At 37.5% G+C, this 25887-nt stretch overlaps 1 protein-coding gene and 1 non-coding gene across 22 annotated transcripts in view; both read left to right on the plus strand.

The window, feature by feature from the left end:
- The window catches only part of EPB41 (erythrocyte membrane protein band 4.1), a 202767-nt gene that overhangs the window by 103677 nt on the left and 73203 nt on the right, over positions 1–25887 (plus strand). For all 21 annotated transcript variants that reach the window (XM_040467002.1, XM_040466959.1, XM_040466966.1 and 18 more), the window contains exons 5-7: positions 6121–6163; positions 13807–13882; positions 18028–18246. In XM_040467002.1, the coding sequence (XP_040322936.1) occupies positions 6121–6163; positions 13807–13882; positions 18028–18246 (338 nt within the window). The remainder of the gene's footprint in view (positions 1–6120; positions 6164–13806; positions 13883–18027; positions 18247–25887) is intronic.
- LOC121027962 (U6 spliceosomal RNA) lies at positions 72–178 on the plus strand. Its single transcript, XR_005789022.1, has one exon. It is a non-coding gene; the product is annotated as a U6 spliceosomal RNA (small nuclear RNA).

Consider the following 25887-nt stretch of genomic DNA (forward strand, 5'->3'; position numbering starts at 1 on the left):
TTATTTAACTCACACGATATGATTGGCAAAATGGACCCTTAAAAGGGAATTCTTTAAAAAAATGTTTTTTAGTGCTCGCTTTGGCAGCACATATACTAAAATTGGAACGATACAGAGAAGATTAGCATGGCCCCTGCACAAGGATGACACGCAAATTCGTGAAGCGTTCCATATTTTTAAACCCATGGGGGAGGGGAAGGGAAAAAAAAAAAAAAGGAGGTTACAGTGGGAGAGAGCCAAAGCAATAAGAGACTCTTAAAAACTGAGAACAAACTGAGGGTTGATGGGGGGTGGGAGGGAGGGGTGGGTGGGTGATGGGTATTGAGGAGGGCACCTTTTGGGATGAGCACTGGGTGTTGTATGGAAACCAATTTGACAATAAACTTCATATATTGAAAAAAATTTTTTTAATATTTTATTTATTTTTAAGACAGAGAGAGAGCATGAGTGGGGATGGGGCAGAGAGAGAGGGAGACACAGAATCCGAAGCAGGCTCCAGGCTCTGAGCTATCAGCACAGAGCCCGATGCGGGGCTTGAACCCACGGACCGTGAGATCATGAGCTGAGCCGAAGTCGGACGCTTAACCGACTGAGCCACCCAGGCGCCCCAAAAGGGAATTCTTAAAAAAAAAAAATTAAAGGGAACCCTTGTAACTGAAAGTATTCAAATAGAAACCAGAAGATCATCAGAAGTGCTGTTTGAGAGGGCATCTTAAGATCCCTAATAAGATACAGTTCTTTTGTCCTCTCAACATTTTGTTGTTTTATCAGTTAATTTCTGTCTCTTTTCGCTAGTTCTAATCCTCTTGCCTGTCCTGCACAACCATGCTCTTGAGAAATTAGTTTACATATAACTATCTCTAGTTCCTCACTGCCTATTAGTCTAACATAATACAGGGAGGTGCACAAATCATGCATGCATATTTCAAAGAATTTTTACAAAGGGAACACATTTGGATAAACACCCCTAGATTACCAGACTCCAGAATCCCTTTTCGTCCCCTTCTAAGTTACTACCTCCATCCCCTAACAATCATTACCCCTACCTTACCCCCCATTAAAAGTAACAGGTGTCTTCCTAACATCTATCACCATGAGTTAGTTTTGCCTGTTTTTAAACTGTGTTGCATAAATGAAATCATACATGTGTTCTCTTAGGTCTGATTTCTTTTATTTTGTTCGGTATTGTGTTTTTGAGATTCATCCATGTTGTGAGTAGCAGTAGCTCATTCATTCTCATTTCTGTATAAAAGTTCATCGTTTGTACCACACTTTGTATTCTACTGTTGATGGATGTTTGGCTTGTATATAGTTTGAGCTTTCAAGAATACTGCTGCTAGGAGCATTCTTGTACATGTGTGTTAGTGCACATCTTGTCACATACATTTCTGTTGGGTGTATTCCTAAAGTGGAATTGCTGGGTTATAAAGAACGAATATGTTCAGCTTTAGTGGATAGTATCAGACAGTTTTCCAAAGTGGTGTTACCAGTTGACACTCTACGAGCACTGAATGAGTTCCAGCTGTGCCACATCCTCACCTGCACTTAGTATGAGGTACTGCATTTGGATTTCTACTCTTATCACTCAGCTGAAACTACTCTTGCCAAGATAAATCTGAGTTTTTCATCCTTATGTTTCCTGTCCATTTTGTAGCATGGATGATCTTGTCCGCCCATCCTTGAAGCTTTCTATTCCTTTAGATTCTATGATACCAGTCTCTCCTGTTTTCCTCCTGCCACTTTGCTCACCCCTTCTCAGTTTATTTCTCAGCTCTTTGCCCTTTCTCCATCCCTTAAATGCAAGTGTTCCCCAAAGGTCTGTCCTTAGTGTCTTTCTTTTCACTCCTCTGTGATTTTTGTCTTCTTTCATGGTTTTATCTATCACCTACATGGGAAAAGTGCCCAGATTTGTATTTCTGGCCCAAATCTCTCTACTGAGTGTCAGAACCTGTTTATCCAGCTGTCTATTGAAATATTTCATGTGGATTTCCAAAGATGCCTCAAAAATATATCTACAAAATATTCCACAATTTATTTATTCCACTATTGATGGACATTTGAGTTGTTTCCAGTTTTTTTTTTTTTTTTTGCTATTTTTTTCTTCTTCTTCAAGAAAATCGATTTCTTTTTTATATCCTACATTTCCTATTTCAGTGAATAGTACTACTCCTCCCAGTTCCCTAAGGTGGCAACTTGGGAATTATCCTTTAACTTTATAACTTACCAACTCAAATCATTCCCCCTGTACCCCACCTTCTCATACATTCAAGCTCCTAAACATCTTTTTTCTCTGACCCGTAGTCATCCTATCAAACCCTTTTGATTGTCAATATCAGCACACTTTATTGAGTGCTGGTTATGTGCTTTTTAAATACACCAAATAATTTAATCCATAATAACTCTGTCAGGAGGGTAGTTTTATCCCAGTTTTGTGTATGAGAAAATTGAGATTTAGATGATCTTAGATAAGGTTACATAGCTAGTAAATAAATGATAGGTTGTGACAGGATTAGAACTCAAGACTGTCTGACTTCAAAGCCAGTACCCATGATCATTATTCTCTTCTGTACCACAATTATCATTCTCAGAAACCACCTCTTATTTGGTCTCCCTGTCTACAGTCATGCTTCCTCTAATTTATGTCTCTCCTTTACTTTAAATCCTTCAATGGCTCCCCTTTGCCTGGCACTTGATAAAGTCCAAGTTTCTTACTGTGGAATACTGCGTCCCCCATGATCTGACCCTTAACCATTCTCTTGCATTGTGTATCTCCCCTCCTCACCTCTGTGTTCTAGCTATGCTCGACTGCATGTAGCAACTCAAATGTATCCTGTTCTCTTATACCCTGTGCCTTTTTATTTACTTCATCTTCTATTTTGCCTGGCTAATTCTTGTTTGTCCCTTAAGATACAGTTTAGTACTCCCAAATACTCCTTTGAGAAACGTTTCCTGCCTCTTACCCCAGTTCATCTTGGTGCACCTCCTCTGTGCTCCTAGAACACTCTATGCTCTCTCATAGCACTCTCACACATTTCTGTCATAGTCATTTTCACACCTAGAACAAACAAATCAATTGTTTGCTATTCACCTCTTCCGTTAGACTAGCTCTGTGAGGACAAGTGCTATTTTTAAATCCTTTTTTTGAAACTACAGTGGCTAGCACATGGGGGCATTCCTCAGGTATTTGTTGGCTAAATAAAATGCTGTAAATGGAATCATTTAAATTGAACATAAAAGTGCCAATTCTTATATACATTGATTTTTATTATTTTGTACACATTGTTTTTGATTTTGATTTGGACGTCTAGATACTGAAGCGATGATTTATTCTATAAGGTCATTCATTTACTTGGAGTCATATGTGATTGACACAAATCTGGGTTTGCCCTCTTTATGTCAAATTGGTGGGAATTCTAGCTCCAGAGTTCTAGAATGACTGTACAGTCTCTGTAAGAAACTTGGCATCTTCAGGTTACCTTGGGAGATTTCTCTGAAAAATAGTGGAAAATATAGAGTTGCCTTATAATGGTGGGAGATGTTCGTTCCAAAGTGGTAAAAAGTAGTCTTTGTTAAGAGTTCTGGATTGCATGGTATAAATGATGATTCTTGGGTCACCTGGATAGCTCAGTTGGTTAAGCATCTGACTTTTAACTTTGGCTCAGGTCATGATCTCATGGTTTGTGAGATCAAGCGCTGCATAGGGCTCTCTCCAAGTAGTGAGTAGCCTACTTGGGATTTTCTTTCTCCCTCACTCTCCGCTCCTTCTCTGTGATTGCTCCCCCTTTCTCTCTCTCTCAAAATAAATAAATAAACATTAAAAAAAACGATTCTCTGGGGGTACCTGGGTGGCTCAGTTGGTTGGGAGTCCAACTTCGGCTCAGGTCATGATCTCACGGTTTGTGAGTTCGAGCCCTGCATCGGGCTCTGTGCTGACAGCTCAGAGCCTGGAGCCTGTTTCAGATTCTATGTTTCCCTCTCTTTCTGCCCCTCCCCCGCTTGTGCTCTGTTTCTCGCTGTCTCTCAAAAAGAAATAAATGTAAAAAAAAAATTTTTAAAAATGATTCTCAGAGGTTCCACAAAACTTCCTAAATGGTGCTTTGACAGTTTTCCTTTGCTTTTGGACCTACAACAGCTTTAAAGTTCTTTAATCATAATGAGAGATGAGGGTTACTGCTTTTCTGACAGGGCTTAAACAAGTATGTATCTAGTTTTTATTCTAAGGAACAGTTTTATATTAAGTGGTATTTAAAATTTTTTCATGTTTATTTTTGAGAGAGAGAGAGAGAGCGCGTTTGCAGAGGAGGGGCAGAGAGAGACAGAGACACAGAATCCAAAGCAGGGTCTAGGCTCTGTGCTGCCAGCACAGAGCCCGATGTGGGGCTCAAACTCACGAGCCATGAGATCTGACCTGGGCTGAAGTCGGATGCTCAACCGACTGAGCCACCCAGGTGCCCGTTAAGTGGTATATTTTTAACACATATTTCTTAATTTTCTATGTTAATTGTGGGAGAAGGGGAAAGAAAAGGAAATTAATCCTCACTCTTGTGCTTATTGTCTGTTGTGATAACTATCTTTATTTAACAGTTAAAGTAGTATATAATCAAATATAAGACTGGTTTTCAAGTTCATTTCTTGGGTAGGGCCATTTCTTGTGCCTTTTGTCTTTGTGGATAGAGGGTGAGGAGGGGACACTTTTACTCTTCTTTTCTAAATATCACTGAAATTCAGTTTTAAGTCTTTTGGAGGAGAGAATGGGGAGGGATTGGGAGGAGTCATGAGAGGGGCTCCTGGGTACTAATAATGTTGAGCTTATGTGTTCACTTTGAGAATTTATTGATTTATACACTTATGTTTTAGGTATTTTTTTGTATGTTTCATATCAATAAAAATATTTTAAACAATTTAATTTAGAAGTTTCTCTTTAAACATTTCCAAGGAGCCTATGGAAGGTGTTAATGGTGAGGCTCTTTCCAAGTGCCATTATTTTGCACGGTCCACCACAAGTGGAAGAACCTTGCCCAAATGGTGTATAGACCGTAAGTGGACTTGGAGAACAGTAAAAGGAGAGATTAGTGTGGGCAAGAGTAGTCAGAGAAAACAACATAACCATTCATCCAGTAAATATTAACTGAGCATGAACCATGTACCAGAAGCTGTGCTGACATAGAAACCTTAAATGAGATGGGCGCCTGGGGTGGGTCAGTTGGTTAAGCATCTGACTTTGGCTCAGGTCATGATCTCAGTTTATGAGTTCAAGCCCCAAATCAGGCTCTGTGCTGACAGCTCAGAACCTGGAGCCTGCTTCAGATTGTATGTTTCCCTCTCTCCCTACCCGTCCCCAGCTCATGCTCTGTCTCTTTCTCTCTCTCTCAAAAATAAACATTAAAAAAATTTTTTTTAAAAGAAAACTTAAGGGGCGCCTGGGTGGCGCAGTCGGTTAAGCGTCTGACTTCAGCCAGGTCACGATCTCGCGGTCCGTGAGTTCGAGCCCCGCGTCGGGCTCTGGGCTGATGGCTCAGAGCCTGGAGCCTGTTTCCGATTCTGTGTCTCCCTCTCTCTCTGCCCCTCCCCCGTTCATGCTCTGTCTCTCTCTGTCCCAAAAATAAATAAACGTTGAAAAAAAAAATTAAGAAAAAAAATAAAAGAAAACTTAAATGAGATTGGAGGTCAGAACTGGAGGGAAAAATAAGATGTGGGTGATGTTAACCAGTCTTGGTTACAGATCCCTACTACTCTTTATAGAATGATAAAATAACAAGTGCTCATTTAGCATTTCTTGTTTACTTAAGGCTTTATATACATGAACTCATTTAATCTTCATCATATGTCTCTGAGATAGGCTCTACTGGTATCTCATCTAAATTTCCTCTAGTAGGTGAGGAAACTGAGATGAATAGATGCCTCAAATCACTCAGCTAGCTAATAGTGGAGCTAGGATTCAGGCCTAACTGTCTGGCTCCCTATTTCTCTGCTTAGATTTACTATCCTGTGTGAAGTTAATATCAGACATGTAGGTTGACCTGGAGACTCTGTTCGATGACAGTCAGTAACCCTGCTCTGGTACTCTGTGGTTTATGTGTTTTTGGAGCTCTTTGTGAATGACTTTTCTTCTTTTTACAGACATGGCTGGATTCTGCCAAAGAAATAAAAAAGCAGGTTCGTGGTAAGTGAATATAGCCCTTTTTATAGTTCTTTCTTTCTTTTAGTAGGTCAGAGGATTTTCAACCATTTTCTGGCTCTGAGTCACTTTAGAATCCCGACTATGGCAGATGGCTCTGGAATTGAGATAAAGCCTTCCCCTGGAAGGAGGAGATTCCATAATAGAAAGATACAGCAGAGGTGGACACTATTGAGATGTAGGTCAGATCTTGATTTTTTTTTTTTACAACTAGGCACAGTTGGGCAAGATTGGAACAGTTGAGAAAAACAAGTTAGAAAAGAACAAAGATAAGGAAAGAAAAAGGATATGGGAGTCCATTCTCAAAGGAGTTTGCTACCTTGTCCTGTTCCTTTTAAATTGTTCTGGACTGTTGCATTCTAACCCTCTTCATGTTTTCCTCTCTGTAGTTCTTTTTGTCTGTTTTCAACAATCTTCTTCCAAACAGTTCTTCTGTTAGTAGAAGAACAAGAATTCCTTGCCAGTGGCCTTCAGACATTGTGGCTTTCTCTTAGCTCCAAGCCCACTAGTATATATTACTGTTGCACCCTCTGCTCAGATGCTGTCCTGAGATAAATATGTCTAGGTTGAAGAAAGCATAGATCAGTAGTTTGTAGCTCCAGGCCCAATGGGCTAACAGGTAGAGACTTTTTTCTTACTGTTTATGACTAAATGTACTTTTAGTTTACTTTATTTTTTTTTAATGTTTTTCATGTTTATTTTTGAGACAGAGAGAGACAGAGTGCGAGCGGAGGGAGGGGCAGAAAGAGAGGGAGACACAGAATCTGAAGCAGGCTCCAGGCTCTGAGCTGTCAGCCCAGAGCCTTATGTGGGGCTCTAATTCATGAACTGAGAGATCATGACCTGAGGTGAAGTCAAATGCCTAACCGATTGAGCCACCTGGGCGCCCCTAGTTTACTTTATTTTTAAGGAAACTTCTAGAAACTGCAGAGGCTTAGTAAGTTAGTAAGTTTTAACTCTGTCACCTGAAAACAAATTTTTTCATTTGTTTCTTAAAAGAAAAACTTTGCTATGGTGATATGTTTTCCTTTAGACCCTATTTATAATCTGTATTTCTCAAGATAGAAAAACAAAATACATCTTTGGACTGGCAACTCTCCCTATTTGTTCCTTGACTATAAAATGTTTTAAATGCAAGTCAGAGCAAAAAATTTTCAGAATATTTGAGATATGATGAGAAAAACATAACTCCAAGTCCCTTTCGGTGAAAATTCTTAATTTTTTTTTTTTAATTTTAGAGAGAGAGTGTGTGAGAGAGAGGGGAAGTGAGAGAGGGGGAGAGGATCTTAAGCAGGTTCCACGTTCAGTGAGGAGCCACACGCCAGGCTTGATCCCACAACTCTTGGATTATAACCTGAGCCAAAATCAAGAGTTGGATGCTCAACCGACTGAGCCACCCAGGCACCCCTCAATGAAAATTCTTTTAATATGCAGTATTACTCAGGAACAAATGATTACATAAGAAGAGTAGTTAGGAAGAAAAGTTAAAACAGAATTTATGATGAGTAGAGAAGAATATCTAGTTGATTATCTTCCTGGCTATTGAAAAAAAATCTCTTGCTAAGAAAAAGAACCCGTGTTTGTCATTAAAACACACACACACACACACACACACACACACACACACACACACAAAACAGGGCACCTGGGTGGCTCAGTCGGTTAAGCATCCAACTTTGGCTCAGGTCATGATCTCACAGTTCAGGAGTTCGAGCCCTGAGTCCGGCTCTGTGCTGACAAAGAGGAGCCCACTGTGGGTCCTCCATCTCCCTCTCTACTTCCCTTCCCCCACTTGCACTCCCTCTCTCTCTTTCTCTCTTTCTCTCAAAAGTAAATAAACTTAAAAAAAACCCTGCAACATAACAAAAATCCTTCCTTTAACATTGGAAAGAAAAACCCTGTTTATATTAGAAACTTAAATAGGGAATCAAAAGGTAAATATTTTATTAAGCCGAAGAGAAGGTTGGCATTTATCTATCGCAAAGATTTTTTTTTTAATTTTTGAATATTTTGCATCACACAGGTAATATGTACTCATTGTGAAAAATTGAAACATTATGGAAATACATCATGGAGAAAGTAAAAGGCCCCTAAATTGTATCCTCCAGATGCAATCACTGTTAAGTTGGTATAAGCTACAAGATTTTTTCTAGGCATATGTAAGTTTTTGCCTTTCAAAAATACAGTTATGTTATACAGTATTCTTGTCCCCCGTGTCCACAGGAGATGCGTTCTAGGTCCCCCAGTGGATGGCTGAAATTGCAGATAGTACCAAACCCTATATATAATGTGTTTTTTCCTAAACATATATGTCTATGATAAAGTTTAATTTATAAATTAGGCATAGTAAGAGATTAACAATAGGTAATAATAGAATAATTATAATAATATAAAAAAAGTTATGTGAACGTGATCTCTTTCAAATCATCTTATGATCCTATACTCATCCTTCTTATGATAATGTAACATGATAAAATGCCTATGTGATAAGATGAAGCGAGGTGAATGATTTAGGCACTGTGACCTAGTCATAGGCTACTGTTGATCTTGTGACCACACATTAGGAGATCATCTGCTTCCAGGTTGTTGCTGTTCATGGAAAGGTGAAACCACAGAAAAGGGAGGACTACTATACATTGTTATGTATTATGTATTGCATTATATTATGTATGCATTATGTATTAGGCTATATATAGTTTTAAAATTTGTTTAAATAGGTGGTAGAAATATGTGGAGTAAAATGAAAAGATATAAATGAATCTAATGCAAAGTAAATTGCCCTTCTACCCCTGTGCTTTAACTCTTTGTGTTCTTTGCAGAGATGTACATACAAATATTTTAATGTAAATAGATGCATATTTATATTAAGTTTTAATATAAGTATATTTATAAAAATATTTAATATAATTTTTATTTAATACATATGTTTTAAATAAATGTTATATTTAATATGCATATGTTACATAAATATGTATTTGGTAGGTATGTTTCATAGGTATTTAATATAAATATGCAACCAATATTTTTTATTTAACATAATTTGGAGTATTCTCTTAAAAATTTATTTTTTATTTTTATTCGAGAGAGAGAGCCTCCCTGTGGGGAGTGGGGCAGAGTGAGAGAAAGAGAGAGAGAATCCTAAGCAGGTGCTACACTCAGCACAGAACCCAACATGGGGCTTGATCCCATGACCCTGGGATCATCACCTGAGTTGAAATCAAGAGTTGGATGCCTAACCAACTGAGCCACCCAAGTGCCCCATAATTTGGAATATTCTTCATATCAACATATATAAATTCACTTTGTTTAAAATTTTTCTTTTTTAAATTTAAATTTATTATTTTTTTTTATAAATTCTTTCTCTCTCTCCTTTTTTTTTTTTTTTTAAAGGAAGCCCTATGCCCAATGTAGGGCTTGAACTCACAACCCTGAGATCAAGAGTCATATGTTCTACTGACTGATCCAGCCAGGCACCCTGTTTAAAAATTTTTTAATGATTATGTATTTGTAGCACCATACACACACACACACACACACACACACACACACACACATACATACACACACACGTGTGTATGTGTGTGTGTATACAGGCAGTCCTGTTGATGGACATTTTGGTTTACTCTCAGTAGCTTGCTATTACAAACAAGGTTGTAGTGAACGTTTTATATATATATATAAACACACACATACATGTTTCTGTAGATAAGTTCCTAGAAGTAGAATAAAAATATGAATATCTAAAATTGAAATAGATACTCACCAGCAATATTTTTTCCATATTAAAAAGATATAGAAAAGAATGGAGGTTAACGTAAGAAATATCCATGTACACACCACCCAGAATTAACATTTGTTAACATTTTAAATTTATAATAGAACAGAATAGTGCACGTAAGTTTTATCTTTTTTGTTTTCCTCTTAGTCCTATCCCCTTCTCTCCCTATCCATAGAAAACTATTTTCATAAGTTTGGGGTGTTTAAATCCGTGTTTTTATATTTTATCTTATATATCCCATATCTATATAGTATGGATAATATTGCTTTGTCTGTGTTTGTTTTTTTTTTTTTTAATTTCCCTCAGACAAACATGATCCATTTGAACCTTTTTCTGAGGTTTGTCAGTATCTCTCTTTCTCCTCCCAGCTTAATTCCCTTGGTTCTGAATAAGAGAGATTCCCCCTACTGAGTGTGGCTATCCACCTCCACCCCTTTCTGAAATAGTGCACAGCAAAAGCAAGAAATCCACATACCTTGTATATATACTGAAAAATACAGATCTATAACTTACCCAAATTATGTTTAAAAAATTCTGTAGTCCAGCTGTGCCCTTGCAGATGAATCTTCCTCTCCTTTTCCTGCAGAGGTCACAACTGTCCTGAATTTTGTGTTAATGATTTCATTGTATTTTTTAATGGTTTTTATTACCTATGAATGTATACCTAAAAATATGGTTTACCTTTTTGAACATCATGTAAATTGAATTATATAATAATTTGTAACTTGCTTTTCTTATTCAGCATGAGTTTTGAAATTCATCTCAGGTGAAAACAAAATTTCACAAAACAATTCTTAATCTTTATTATGAAGGATATCCTGATTTTTTTTTGTTTGCATTCTGTTTCATTTCTAAAACTGCTGATTTTGACCTACTAAACTGATTTCACAATGGATCATGATCCACAGTTTTAAAAAAACACTTGATTTGGGATGTATGCCTGAAAGTGGAACTGCTAGATTATAGAGTGCGTTTTAGTTTTACCAGATATTGCCAATGGTTGTAACAGTTTACCTCCCCACCAGTAGTATGAGAATTTCTAGTTTCTTGTGTCCTCAGAAGGCAGGAATTTTTTTCAATCGTTAATTTAAAATATTTTTGATGTAACTTCAGGCCTAACAGAAAGTTGAAAGAAGCTGCAAAGAATTCCTGGATACCTTTTCCCCAGATTCCTCAAATGTTAATATTTTATTTTTTTAATTTTATTTATTTTTTTCCTGAACCATGTTAAAGTTGCATCTTGACAGCACTTTTCACAATAGGCAAAAGGGAGAAACAATCCAGTGTCCGTCAATAGATAATGGTTAAACAGAATGTGGGGTGTGTGTGTGTGTGTGTGTGTGTGTGTGTGTGTTTGTATACAAATATTAATGGCCACATATTGTGGCCACAATAGATCCATAGAAACAAAACAGATTAGTGGTTGTCAGGGGTGGAGGTGGGGGTCAGTGAGTGAGTGACTGCTTAATGGATAGAGTCTCCTTTGGGAGTGGTGAAAGATTTTGGAACTAGATGGTGATGATGGTTGTGTAATGTTGTGAATGTACTAAATGCCACTGAATTGTACACGAAATGTACTGAATTGTATACTTAAAAATGGTTAATATTATGTGAATTTCACCTCAGTAAAAAAGAGAATAAGTTGCAGTTATGATATCCCTCTACCCCTAAAATATCCTAAAACCTAGGAACTTTCTCATGTAACTATAATAGTTATTAAAAGCAGGAAATTAACATTGAAGCAATACTGCAACCCACAGACCTTATTTATCAGTTGTCCCAATAATATTCTTTATAGCAAAATAAAGTCTATGGTGACATTTTGCTTTAGTTGGCACATCTCTTTAGATTTTTTGAGCTGGAGCAGTTCCTGAGTCTTTGAAGTATTTTATAACATTGATATTTTGAAGAGTCTAGGCTAGTTATTTCAATAATTGGTCACTTTGAGTGTGTTTGATATTTCTTCATAGTACATGAATCTTCAGTTTATGCACTTTGGTGAGAATGTTGTTGAAGTGTTGTTGAGTTAGAAGGCATGAATTTTAATGTTAACATTTTTTAGAGCTGTTCCAGCCACCTTTTTTTCCCCCACTAAATATTCTCCATAAGATATTACTAATTTTATGAATCATATTCCAGAAACAGTCACTAACTAAAGCTTAAGCTTAATATATATTTTTTTTAATTCCAAGTGACTTTTTTTAGTCTCTTTACTGCATTTAACCCTGAGCTAGCTCACAGTGAACCTGAATATCTTCATCAACAATATCCCAAACTTGCATCTCTTACATAGAGAAGAATGGGAACTGAAAATTTGAGTTTCTCTTCTTACGATTGCTGTTAAGAAAAGTAAAAGAGTTAGTACTTGAGACATTTACGTTTAGATATGGTTATTTCTTTTTTTTTTTATTTATATATGAAATTTATTGTCAAATTGGTTTCCATACAACACCCAGTGCTCATCCCAAAAGGTGCCCTCCTCAATACCCATCACCCACCCTCTCCTCCCTCCCACCCCCCATCAACCCTCAGTTTGCTCTCAGTTCTCAACAGTCTCTTATGCTTTGGCTCTCTCCCACTCTAACCTCTTTTTTTTTTTTTTTTCCTCCCCCTCCCCCATGGGTTCCTGTTAAGTTTCTCAGGATCCACATAAGAGTGAAACCTAGATATGGTTATTTCTAATACAGTTAAACTTTCTTGTTTGGGGTTGAATGGAGAGAAACATGCAACCGGAATACAGGTGTTTGCTTTTGTTTTCATTTGATTACATCTAACAACATAAAGTCATTGGTGGATCTGGACTACTGGATAATTTTAATATATTAGTACCTCTTTTTTTTTCTGAAGCTGTAGCATCCTCATATGACCTTCACAACAATGCTGTGAGATTAGTTCCTTTATTTCCTTCATTCACTCAAACAAATATTTCTTGATCATCAATGTTCTACCAAGCACTGTTTTGAATCCTAGGGATATGCACCAAATACAATAGCAAAAGTTCTTAGCCCCAGTAATTTGCATTTAAAGATTATCCTTTAAAGAAGGTAAATGTTTATATTTAATAAGTAGTACATGTATAAAATTCAAATGGTATAAAAGAGTACACAGTGAAAATAGGTCTTCCTCCTATATATTTCCCCTATCTTATCAGTTTTCGTCTCCTGGAGTTCCCCTTCCTAGTTTACCAACTACTATAACTGGTTTATTATATATCCTTATAGGGATTGCCTGTGCATGTGTAATCATACCTGTAACATAGACTTCTTTCTACCCTCAACATTCATGGTTGCTTTCTATATGTATGCTATTCTTGACCTTAGTGTGTTCTCACCTAACGCTGTATCTTGGAGATATATCTTCTCTTGCTAAATGAACATATATTTAGGTTGTTTTCAGACATTTTCTATTACAAACAATATCTTACACATATACCATTCTGACCTCATTTAAGCATATGTATAAATGCATTTATGGAGATAGAATTGCAAGCTGAAAGGATATATGCATTTTATGTTTAGAAAGATCTTGTCAAATTGTCCTCCATAGTGTACCAATTTATACTCATATTAGCAATAGATAATTGTGTTTATTTTCCACACCAACGATAGGTGTTATCAAGTATTTTATATCAATTAACCTAATACAGAGCTCAAAGAGAAAAAAAAAATCACACTTTCAAACTCTTAAGTGGTTCTAAACAACTTTCTTTCTTAAATAAATATCAAATCTTTCCACAAAGCATGAGAATATTAAAAAAAACCCAGGAAAAGAAAATTTTGAATATTTTTGGTGCTCTAACAATCAGAAACTTAGGCATAAGCATACAATTCTTTTGTGTTTACCTTTACAGGTGTCCCCTGGAATTTCACCTTTAATGTCAAGTTTTATCCACCTGACCCAGCACAGTTAACAGAAGATATAACAAGGTAAATAATTTGTTAATAGTTAAATATAGAATTAGTAATTCTCATTTTCATAAGCTCTGGGAATTTCCCTATTCAGAACTGAAGAAAAATTCTGTGCTATTAAAATGGGAAGTTTCTGGTCACTTCAAGACAGGTTTGCAAATAAGTGAGCCTTAAAGCCTCATTTATCTGTGATGTGCCTAGAGGAAATTGGCAGGGGAATTAACCTTGCTTCTAATGGGTATTATGACAAGTTGTGTACAGGACGCCTATAAACCACATGCCCTCCACAGGGCAAGATGCAAATATAGTGGTAAAATAGCTCTTCTACTTTTTCCCTTTGATACTCCTTCCCCACTGTGTTTTCTTTACAGGGATCAAAAAAGCTGAAGCCTGTGTTACTATTGTTTTTTCTTATCTCCCTTTTAAAGTATGTGATTAGGCAGTTTGTGAGTTCAAGCCCCGAATCGGGCTCTGTGCTGACAGCTCAGAGCCTGGAGCCTGCTTCGGATTCTCTGTCTCATTCTCTCTCTGCCCCTCCTCCCTCACGTGTGGTCTGTCTCTCTGTCTCTCAAAAATAAATGAAAATGTAAAAAAAAAAAAAAATTTTTTTAAAGTGTGTGATTAGGTACATAATCCTCATGAGCTGAATCTTTTTCAGTAATTTTTGAGCCCACTTGATTTATGAAGTAAATCTTGTACTCTTTGAAAACAACTTACTGATTTCTTTTAGGAAAGTGACCTTTATTGGATTCTATATAAATATTAATATTAAAAAAGAAAATTGAAAACCAGCATATTGTAAAGAATACTATTATACATATTTATTTATATCCATAACATCCTTATACATATTAGGTACTTGGCAAATGTTTGTTAAATTGAACTGTTGGTTACTGAGAAATGACTTTCTAATCTGATTTTGTTGTCAACTATCTGACAAATATACAGTTTCTATACCCCAGTTTTCATATCGCTCAAATAAGGAAATAGCCTAAGTAAACTCCAACTCTGATTGTTAAGTACAGTAAAACCTTGGTTTGTGAGCATAATTCATTCTGGAAACATACTTGTAATTCAAAGCACTTGTATATCAAAGAGAATTTCCCCATAAGAAATAATGGAAACTCAGATGATTCGTTCCATATAATAATGACTACAATACTGTAATATAATACAAAATAATAAAGAAAATACAAAATATAAAGAAAAATTAACAAATTAACTTGCACTTAACTTTGAAAACCTTTGTGGCTGGTGTGAGGGAGATGAGAGAGGAGGGTTATTGTGTAGGATGACTTTCACTATCACTAACGGAATCACTTCTATTGGCTCAGTGAAATCTTTTTCTTTTCGTGCACCTTTAACAAGGACACTATCCAATGACACTTGCTTTTGCCTCCTTTTGAGGATTTCGTGGAAATTGACAATGCGTTGTCATTAAACAGATTTATTGCTCAGACTGCCTCAGTCTTATTTGGGTGGTGCTTTTCTACAAAATTTTGCACTGTTTCCCCCATTTTATACATCTTCCTAATCTCATTTGAAGTGAGGGATTCTTCTGCTTTTTTTCTCCTCTTCCTCTTCTCCAGACGAGATGCAGACATAGACTTCTTATAAAAGCTTGCAATTTCGGCCACTTGCATAACTTGTTCATACTTCTTGATGATTTCCTTTTTAACTTCCGCTGTAATCATCTCCTTCTTACCACCTTCTTTTCAACCTTTTTCTGCACGGGGCTATTGTATACGCTTGCAAAGATGTTGACTACAGTATTAATAAACTCTTGTTATATACTCTATTTAATATAACTGGCAATAAGGCAGCAGAGGAAAGGGTCTATATCTGCAGGCAGCCGTGACCTAGAATGAAGCAAAGCATCCCTAAGCTTACTCTTGTACAGAAAAGCGATGGACTGTTCATCGGTGCTTTGAAGTTAAAAAAATGCACTAGTACCAGTTGTGGGTGCCTTCCAACATTCTGAAAAATCACTGATTCCTACCAGATACCATCGCCTGAGACCGAGCATCAGAGCATGGGAGATGATCACCCACAATCCCACAGCGAGAGAAAGAACCATTGACTCAGTTGTGATCATGTGACTTTTGGCGTCATGTACTATTCATATTGCAAGACCTCGCTCGTTTATCAAGTTAAAATTTATTAGAATGTTTGCTCACTCACAGAACAAGTTACTCACAATCCAAGGTTTTATTGTACTGTGAAAGTTTTAAAAAATTATTCTTTGTCTAGATAATCCTTAGTACATTCTTGAAGTCGAGATGTCATCTCTGGCCTGAAAAAATTGTTTTGGTTATTTCATTTTCACATGTAATATTTGTCTCTTAAAGTTGCTTCTTATTCATCTTCCTTGAGGTTATGTATAAAACAATACAAATCTCTGAAATTTTTTGCTAATTACCCACATTTTAGAGGAGATTAAGATTCTTGTGATTTGGTTGGCATTCCTCTTTTTTTAAAAACATATGTAGGGGCGCCTGGGTGGCTCAGTCGGTTGAGTGACCGACTTCCGCTCAGGTCATGATCCCGCGGTCTGTGAGTTTGAGCCCCGTGTCGGGCTCTGTTTTGACAGCTCAGAGCCTGGAGCCTGCTTCTGATTCTGTACCTCCTTCTCTCTCTGCCCCTCCCCCACTCGTGCTCTGTCTCTCTCTGTCTCATAAATAAATAAACATTAAAAAAATCAAAATAAAAATAAAAAAATAAAAACATGTGTAGTGACAAATTATAGATAGCAAAACGATTGTTGATATCTACATTATTTAACACCTTATTATGGTCAAAGCAGGGATATAATTCTAATTAATACAGGAATTTTCAATTGAATCATATCTCCCAGCTTTCCTGTTTGGTCAAACAGTCTGTATTGGTCAACTCAGAAAAAGTGCTAAGCAGGTCAGGATCACAGGTGTAAACATTATACTGATGGAGATGAATGTCTAACATGTAGGGGCACATGGTTGGTTTGTTCTACTGAACAGTTTTAACCCCAGTATGAATTCCCAACAATGTAGCACACTGGTGGCATCAGTCCTATAAGACGAGAGTGAATGGAAGGCTTAGCCCATCTTGAAGAGAAAACAGCTGAAAATGTTCATATCCTACTAAAATTGTGTCAGTAATGTCATCTTTTTATGTGAAGGACAGTATCTACACATTTGGCAAAGCAGTTTGATAGAAGGAGTCCAGTTTTGTAGCCAAACAGCCTTTATTACTATATGACATTGAGCAAGCTTAGTCTTTGAAACTGCCTCTCTGTCTGTAATTTGGTGATGATACCCACCAAACACGTTTTTTTGTGAAGATTAGATGAGATAATTTATGTGTATATGGTACTTAATGTACTCAATAAAATATTAATTTCTTTACCTCCTTCAGACTTTTCCCAGTTTCTCCTCTTTTCTTTCTTTTTTGTTATTGAGATATAATTGACATATAGTGTTATATTAGTTTCTGGTGTGCAACATAATGATTCAATATTTGCATGTATTATGAAATGATCACAATAGGTCTAGTTCACATCCATCACCACACATAATTACAAAAATGTTTTTTTCTGGTGATAAGAACTTTTAAGATCCACTCTCTTAGCAACTTCTTTTCTTTTTTTTTTTTGTTTTTTTATTTAAAAAAAAAATTTTTTTTAACGTTTATTTATTTTTGGGACAGAGAGAGACAGAGCATGAACGGGGGAGGGGCAGAGAGAGAGGGAGACACAGAATCGGAAACAGGCTCCAGGCTCCGAGCCATCAGCCCAGAGCCTGACGCGGGGCTCGAACTCACGGACCGCGAGATCGTGACCTGGCTGAAGTCGGACGCTTAACCGACTGCGCCACCCAGGCACCCCTTCTTTTCTTTTTAAATTGCCTTCCAGACATCAGCCCAACATAGTTAAAGGTTTTTTTTTTTTTTTTTGAGTTTTTATGTGGAAAAATTTTAAACATGCAGAAAGGAAAAAATAATAGTATGATGAACAACCATGTACCCACTACCTAGGTTAAACAATTATTAGCATTATCTCATACTTACTTAATCTCTCTTGTTTTTCTCCCTCCATATCTCTGTCTCATTCCCCCTTTCTACCTCTTTCTCTATATTTTGTTTTTGTTGTTACTGACATAGTAACATTTTTTCTCTTTTGGCTGTAGGTATTATTTATGCCTCCAGCTTCGACAGGACATAGTTGCAGGACGTCTGCCCTGTTCCTTTGCAACCTTAGCGCTATTAGGTTCTTATACCATCCAGTCTGAGCTGGGAGACTATGACCCAGAACTTCATGGTGCGGATTATGTTAGTGATTTTAAACTGGCCCCAAATCAGACCAAGGAACTTGAAGAGAAGGTCATGGAACTGCATAAGTCATACAGGTAAGTATGTTTCCAGGGTTTTTTCTGTGTTTGCTTTGGCAATAAGTTTAAACTCTTGACCTGGTTTGATTTGGTGTTTGTCTCAGAGGGAATGTGGTGCTGTAGAAAGAGTCAGCTCGATCCCCTCCAGTGTTTGACTTTGAGCAGGTCATTTAAGTCCTTGGAACCTCCTGTTTTCTCATGAGGGTGATAGGTGTTGCATTGTAGGAAGAAAACTAAATGAGGCAATATATGGAAAGCACTAAGCACTGTGTCTGGCACATAGTAGGTGCTCAATAAATGTTAGCTATTGTTATCTTACCTTTTTTCAGATTTTAAAATTATTATGCTATATTAGATACTTTAAGATCATTAAAGCAGGGTTCTTAGGCTATCTGTACATGGATAAACTTCAGAGGACCCATGAACCCCCTGAAGGTATTTTTAAAAGTCTTGATTGAATTCAATGCTTTTTTTCATGGAGATTGTTGGTAATGTTGGGAGGTATCATCACACAGTGATCAAAAGCAAGGACTTATAGTCAGACTGAGCTGGGTTGAAATCTTGGCTCTGCTTGGTCCTGGCCTTATGACCCCAAGTTATTCACTTAACCTCTCTGAGTCTCAGGTTCCTTTTTAAAAAAAAAATTTTTGGGGCGCCTGGGTGGCGCAGTTGGTTAAGCGTCCGACTTCAGCCAGGTCACGATCTCGCGGTCCGTGAGTTCAAGCCCCGCGTCGGGCTCTGGGCTGATGGCTCAGAGCCTGGAGCCTGTTTCCCATTCTGTGTCTCCCTCTCTCTCTGCCCCTCCCCCGTTCATGCTCTGTCTCTCTCTGTCCCAAAAATAAAATAAACGTTGAAAAAAAAATTAAAAAAAAAAAATTTTTTTTTTTTAATGTTTACATATTTTTGAGAGAGAGAGACAGAGAATGAGCAAGCAGGGGAGGGATAGGAAGAAGGAGACAGAGAATCCTAAACAGGCTTCACACTGTGAGAGCAGAGCCTGATGTGGGGCTCCAAGTCACGAACTGTGACATCATGACCTGAGTTGAAATCAAGAGTTGGCAGCTTAATCGACTGAACCACCCTGGCGCCCTGAGCCTCAGGTTCCTTTAACGTCTGATGGAGATTATTACCTCAGAGTAAATAGGGCAATGGCTAGGATTAGAAAAGATACTGTGTGGAAAAACTTAATATAGTGTCTTACGCATTGTCAAAATTCAGTAAATGTTAGTTAATATTTTTAAAAATTAATTTATTTAGGGGCGCCTGGGTGGCGCAGTCGGTTAAGCGTCCGACTTCAGCCAGGTCACGATCTTGCGGTCCGTGAGTTCGAGCCCCGCGTCAGGCTCTGGGCTGATGGCTCGGAGCCTGGAGCCTGTTTCCGATTCTGTGTCTCCCTCTCTCTCTGCCCCTCCCCCGTTCATGCTCTGTCTCTCTCTGTCCCAAAAATAAATAAATGTTGGAAAAAAAATAAAAAAAAATAAAAATTAATTTATTTATTTTGAGAGAGACAGAGAGAGTGAGCAAGGTAAGGGCAGAGAGAGAGGGAGAGAGAGAATCCCAGGCAGGCTCCACACTGTCAGCACAGAACTCGTTGCAGGGCTCGAACTCATGAACCATGAGGTCATGACCTGAGCCAAAGCTGAGAGTCAGAAGCACCTTGATGCCACCCAAGCACCCCGATGTTAGCTAATATTAAAGTGCCGGAATAATTTGTGTTTCTTTCTCTGTATGTCCCATTGTTACTTAAGTGACTTGCTGTAGCTACATTTTACAGCCTGCCTTAGCTTATTAACATGAATGTCTGATCTTGGCCTTGAGTCAGTACCCTGAGTTATGTTAGTGTGAGTTAGGAGAATCCAGCTATCTTCTAAGCCAGACATTTAAAAAATTTGTAAATATGTGAAATAATGTCACTTTTTTGTGTTACTACATTTTGGGAAAATACTGTTATTTTTCACACACAAAAAAGTTATGAATGTTAAAATAGGAGTTTATTATTCTTTAAAGATTTAATAAAAATTTAACATTTTTCTTAGTTTTAATTTCTAATGTAGTAAATATTGATAGATATAACCTACATAAAGAAAAGCTCTTTGGAGCCCTCAATAAGTGTTGAGAGTGAAGGGATCCTAAGGTCAAGGTTTAAAAACCCCTGAGCTAGGTGATGAGATGGAAGCATGGGCTCTGGAATCAGCCTGTCTCACTTTGAGTGAGACTCTGTTCCTTATTAGCTTTATGACTCTTGTAAATTACATAAGCCCTCTGAGGTTCAGTTTTCTCATCTGAAAAATAAGGATAGTGATAGGAATTTTGTGATTGTTAAAAATATGAAGTGGTTAGCATAGTGACTAGTATATAGTGAGAGTATTTTTTAGCCTAATAATTCCTAACCCCATTTTACAAGTGATGGCTGTGAATCTGGGTTAGGGAACTACTTTTTGTAACTTAACTGAATTTAAGCCCAAATAAGCGAAATGATCTCAAGAGATAGGTGGATATGGTCCAGTTTGATATTCTGTGAGGTATATGGATAGAAATTAAGCAGTAATAGATCTCCATGACTAGAAAATTTAGAGGTAAGTCATCTTGGAATTGCTCCTTTTTGGAAAGATTGGCACTCTTTACAAACAGAAAGCCAAATGGAAAATTTAATTATGTCCAACAACATGGCACTTTAAATAATCCAGAGAAACTTCTGCTGAAGCAGAAACATTTTACTATGCATTGAAAAGTACAAGCAAATACCACCCTGTTCTCAGATAAACAGAAGACTGCCTACGTACATGGAACCCTTAGTTAGTGGCCCTTTGCCCAGACGGAGACTTTGAAGCTATAATTAACTTTAAATTTATACTAGCAAATCAAGCTTTAAAATGAATTGCCGTCCATGTATGGGTACTAGGGAAGTATGTAAACTTGTCAGTTGCCCCCCACTTAATTATTTGAAATCTCAGTCCTTAATTAGGAGATGCAACAAACATTATTAAAAGGCTGTCACATAACATTGGAATTCACTGAATGGCTCTATATCCGGACCACACTTGCTCAAAATAAATACAGAGAAACTTTGTTTTAGTTTCTCTTTTTAATGAGCAGGACTTAACCAGTGCCAAAGCTCTCTGGTTAGATGCTTTTTGTAAGTTTGCAGTCCGTTCAAGTAGTAAATTATGAGGTGGTACTGAATAAATTCACAATGGTTTAGAGGTATCTAACCTCTTCCCAGCTAGTTTATTATACTTCAAGAGTCTGTGAATCTGGGTTTAAGGAACTACAGAACTAAATTGTCCAAGAAAAATTTAGGAGAAACCATGATCTTTAAAATTTTAAGGTGAAAATAATTTAAATTTAATTTGTGATATTAAATTTGTAAAATAAATGTGTTGTATTTACATGTACAGTTCTGCGAGTAGTGGGATTATGAGAGATTTTATTTCCCCCATGTTCTTATACAATGAATGTGTATGATTTTTATAATCATAAATAGCTTCCTGAAACAATTTTGTTTTGCCATTAGGTAGCATAGAGGAAGATAGTCATCCATGCAGAGAGGCCATCTGGCTGGGGATATTGGGGTCTAAGCAGGGTGGAGAGAGTTATTCATGGATAGGGGGCCAGCCTGGCATGAAGAGTCAGAGCTCAAACAGTATGAAGTGGGCACGTGGTAGTAGTTATGAGAGGCAGAGCAGATTGAGAAGGGCATCCATGTGGGGGTAAGGCCTGCATTGGGTGGAGGCCATCCACATGGGGTGGTACCTGATACAAGGTGTTGAAGCCTGGGCAGGGTGAAGAAGATGTCCATGGAAGGGATAGCCTACCACTAGAAGTCAGAACCTGACTGAGGTAATGAGGGCATCCCTGTGTGGGGAACAACCCAGCATGGGGGGTTTAGAGTCCAGTCAAGGTGAAAAGGGCATCCATGTAGGGGAGGAGTCAGTGGTAGCAATGAGAGATTGGTTATATACAAGGAGTTGATCAAATTAGTATATTAATGATAATGGGAGTCAGATTTCTTACTGTCAGTAAAGGGTGATACACAGTATGGAGAGGGAGAAACCCTGTGGTATTGCATTAAAACTGGAGGTGTGAGTGCTAATTCATGATTTCTGATAGATAGATGTGTAAATAGGTGCGCACGCGCACATACATACATACATACATACATACATACTCTAAGTCTACATTGTTCTAGAAGGAGGTACTTTAAAAATGCCAGAAATGATCAGAAGGGTACAGAATCCAGCTTGGGGAGGCTCCCACTGGCCAAATCTGGTCCAATTTAACCACTAAAATAAATAAGGAAAATAATTGATTATATTGCATTGAATAAAATGAGATTCTCTGAGTCCATACTGATATAAAGGAATAAGTTGAAAGTTTAATAAGGAATAGGATATTCAAAGGTTTCAAACTATATTCCCACAAAATGGTTATTAATTGCAAAGAGATAAATAGGAATTTCACAGCGGAGAAGCCTGGCAACATCAGTGATGAAAAAGAACATCATCCATGAGGGGACAAGTTGAAATTGTGTACTTACCACCTGATAGGATGCAGTGAGAACGCAGAGCCATTTCTGTGCTATTCTTGTCAAAGATGCAAAACCTGAATCAACTCATGGAGAAACATCAGGCCCAAATTGAGGGTCATTCTGTAGAATAACTGGCCTGTGATCCTCACCAGGTCAAGATTATGAAAGTCAGGGAGAGATTAAGAAACTGTTCCAGACTGAAGAAGACCAGAGACATGAACTCAGTGACACTCCTGATATTCACTAAGCTGGGCCTTTCTGCTGTACAGAACATAATTTTTTTTAAGCTTATTTATTTTGAGACAGAGAGGGAGAGTGTGAGCAGGGGAGGGGCAGAGAGAGGAAGAGAGAGAGAGAGAGAGAATCCCAAGCAGGCTCCACACTGTCAGTGCACAGCCCAGTGCAGGGCTCGAACTCACAAACCCTGAGATCATGACCTGAGCCGAAACCAAGAGTCAGATGCTTAACCAACTGAGCCACTCAGGCATCCCTGTACAGAGCATTTTTTAAACAAATGACTAAACTTGAGTGGGGTCTGAGGATTAGATAGCAGTAATGTATTAAAATTTATTTCGGGGCACCTGGGTGGCTCAGTCAGTTAAGCATTCGACTTCGGCTCAGGTCATGATCTCACGGGCTGTGAGTTCGAGCCCCACGTCGGGCTCTGTGCTGACAGCTCAGAGCCTGGAGCCTGCTTCAGATTCTGTGTCTTCCTCTCGCTCTGCCCCTCCCCTGCTCATGCTCTGTCTCTCTCTGTCTCAAAAATAAATAAAAACATTAAAAAAAAAAGAGTTATTCCTGCTTTTGATGGTTGTATTGAGGTTACGTAGAAAAATGTCCTTGTTTGTAGTAATTACACATTAAAGTGTTGGGAGAGATGGGTGATCAGGTTGACAGTTTGCTCTCAGATAGTTCAGGAAATATTATTTGCACTGTAGGTAACTTTTAAGTTTAAGTGTGTTTCATAAATGTTTAAATTATATTAAAAATTTTTCATGCAAACATCAGCCAAATTTCAAATATAAGTATTATTTTCAACTAACAAGGAAATTCATAGCTTTAAAGATCTCTTCTTACTACTTGTCCTTAATATAATTTATTTATTTATATTTTTAAAAATATATTATTATTTAAGTAATCTCTACACCCAGCAGGGGCTGGAACTCACGACCCCAAGATCAAGAGTCACATGCTCTTCCAACTGAGCCAACCTGGTGCCTCTGCCCTTAATATAATTTTAAAGCATGCTTACTTAGAAAAGCCTTTAACCACATAGTCTGAAACTTAAATCTGTATTTAAATTGACCCTATTAATGTCCCTTAGAGTTGGAGGAATAAAGATAGAGAAGATTTTATCATGATTGCCTCATTTAATGTTTTAAAGTTTGCCTTCAAGTTCAAGTGATCAGTTATTTCTCTTTTATGAATTATGTATAAATGTTCCACTGTACCATCATCAGAAACCTAAAGTTGCAATAATAATAAACATTAATATTTTGCAGAGCAGTTTCACAACCATTATCTCATTTTATCCTACTAATCACATTCATTCATTCAGTAAAATAATTCATTGCCTATCCTAGTCTCTGGAATTAGGTATTATTATGAATCTTCCTTTATAGTTAGAAGATTGAGGGAGACGCCAGGTCACCACTCTCAAGTGCAGGACGCATGATTCCAGCTTGAGTAATGCGACTTGAATCCTGCCTAAAGCCTTCTGCCTTAAAGTCACAACTTGCCTGTGGCTATGTTATCCCTCAGGGCCTATTTCTTCATCACAAAATCAAACTGTTGGACTCTATAATCTTCAAGCTCCAATCCAGCTTCAAAACCCAAAAATTCAAGCCATCGATAATAACAACAATAACGAAAACTATAAAATGATTAGGAGTAACCTTAACTAGAAAAGTATATAACTTATATGGGGGAGGGGAGGTGGGCGGGAGGAACAACCCTGTAAAATTTTCCTGAGCTGTTTTTAGTGATGTGAATATACAGACTTGCACATGTGTTAATTTTCCCACTCTCCTTTTTGTGTGTGTGTTCAAGTTTTAGATCTATTAGTAAATAGAATTCAGGTGTGATGATTTAGTGCTTGTGAAAAAAAGTTTATTTGGGGAGGCTGAGTCATTAACAGAGCTGCATCCTCTCTCCTGAGATTTTGGTGGTTGTTCCAAGGAACCCTTTGTTCTTTTTAATGAGACTAAGGACAGATGGATTTAGAAGAGACTTTTTTCCATTAAATGAATAGGCTACTGCTGCTTTGTATAGTTTAAGGCAGTCCTCCTGGAAGCAGGCATTTACTCGGTTTTTCTTTGGAGGTGTGGCGGCATTATTGTCAGTGTGAAGTCATATTTGATTGGCCTGAATTGTGCAGCACTAGGAGTGATGTCTTTTTCTTCAAAGCTCAACATAACAGCTCATGAGCACTTTTCAAAAGAGGGGAAGGTTATAAAGGAGAAGGAAAGACCATCACAGTGACCATTTAGACAGTGAGACTGATTGTTTTCAAACAGATCTAATTCATTATATGCCTAGTAATGAAGACATCTTAATAACAGAAAGCAGCCCCATTATCTACATGCTTCTATTAACCAATTTATTTTGTTTAGATCAGTGGGCAGGACACCATCTGTTACCAGAAATTTTCTTTTCATCAAGCCTGTCCCCATTAAGAGTCGCCAGTTAAGTAACTTCAGCTGCCCTCCTGTTTAATTTCCATAATAATTCAGGAGTACACAGAGAAAAAGGCAGCTAAGAGGATATTGTAAATTGTACCATGCCCTCAGAGGATTTAGTTTGGTCGCCTCCTTGGCAAGAAAAATTAGTGGGAGGAGCTTGTGTGTGTTAGAGAAAAAGGCTGAGGAGAGGGAGGGTAGAATGGATGGTGGAAGCTGTAAGGAAACTGTTAAGCAAGATTTGTTTTAAAACCTTTTTTTCTAATAGCTTTTTGGTGACTTTGTTTTTCTCTGAGATCTCTTTTCCTAAGGCATATTTCAATGATTTAGACACAGGTAGTGATAAGAATCCTTTTCCCTAATATTGTACTTTCAGGACTATGAAATATATCCATGTACATCTTGGTATATATATATATATATATATATATATATATATATATATATATATAT

The sequence above is a fragment of the Herpailurus yagouaroundi genome, unplaced genomic scaffold, assembly GCF_014898765.1.
Source record: "Herpailurus yagouaroundi ecotype Mexico unplaced genomic scaffold, PumYag 77, whole genome shotgun sequence".
Taxonomy (NCBI): Eukaryota; Metazoa; Chordata; class Mammalia; order Carnivora; family Felidae; genus Herpailurus; species Herpailurus yagouaroundi.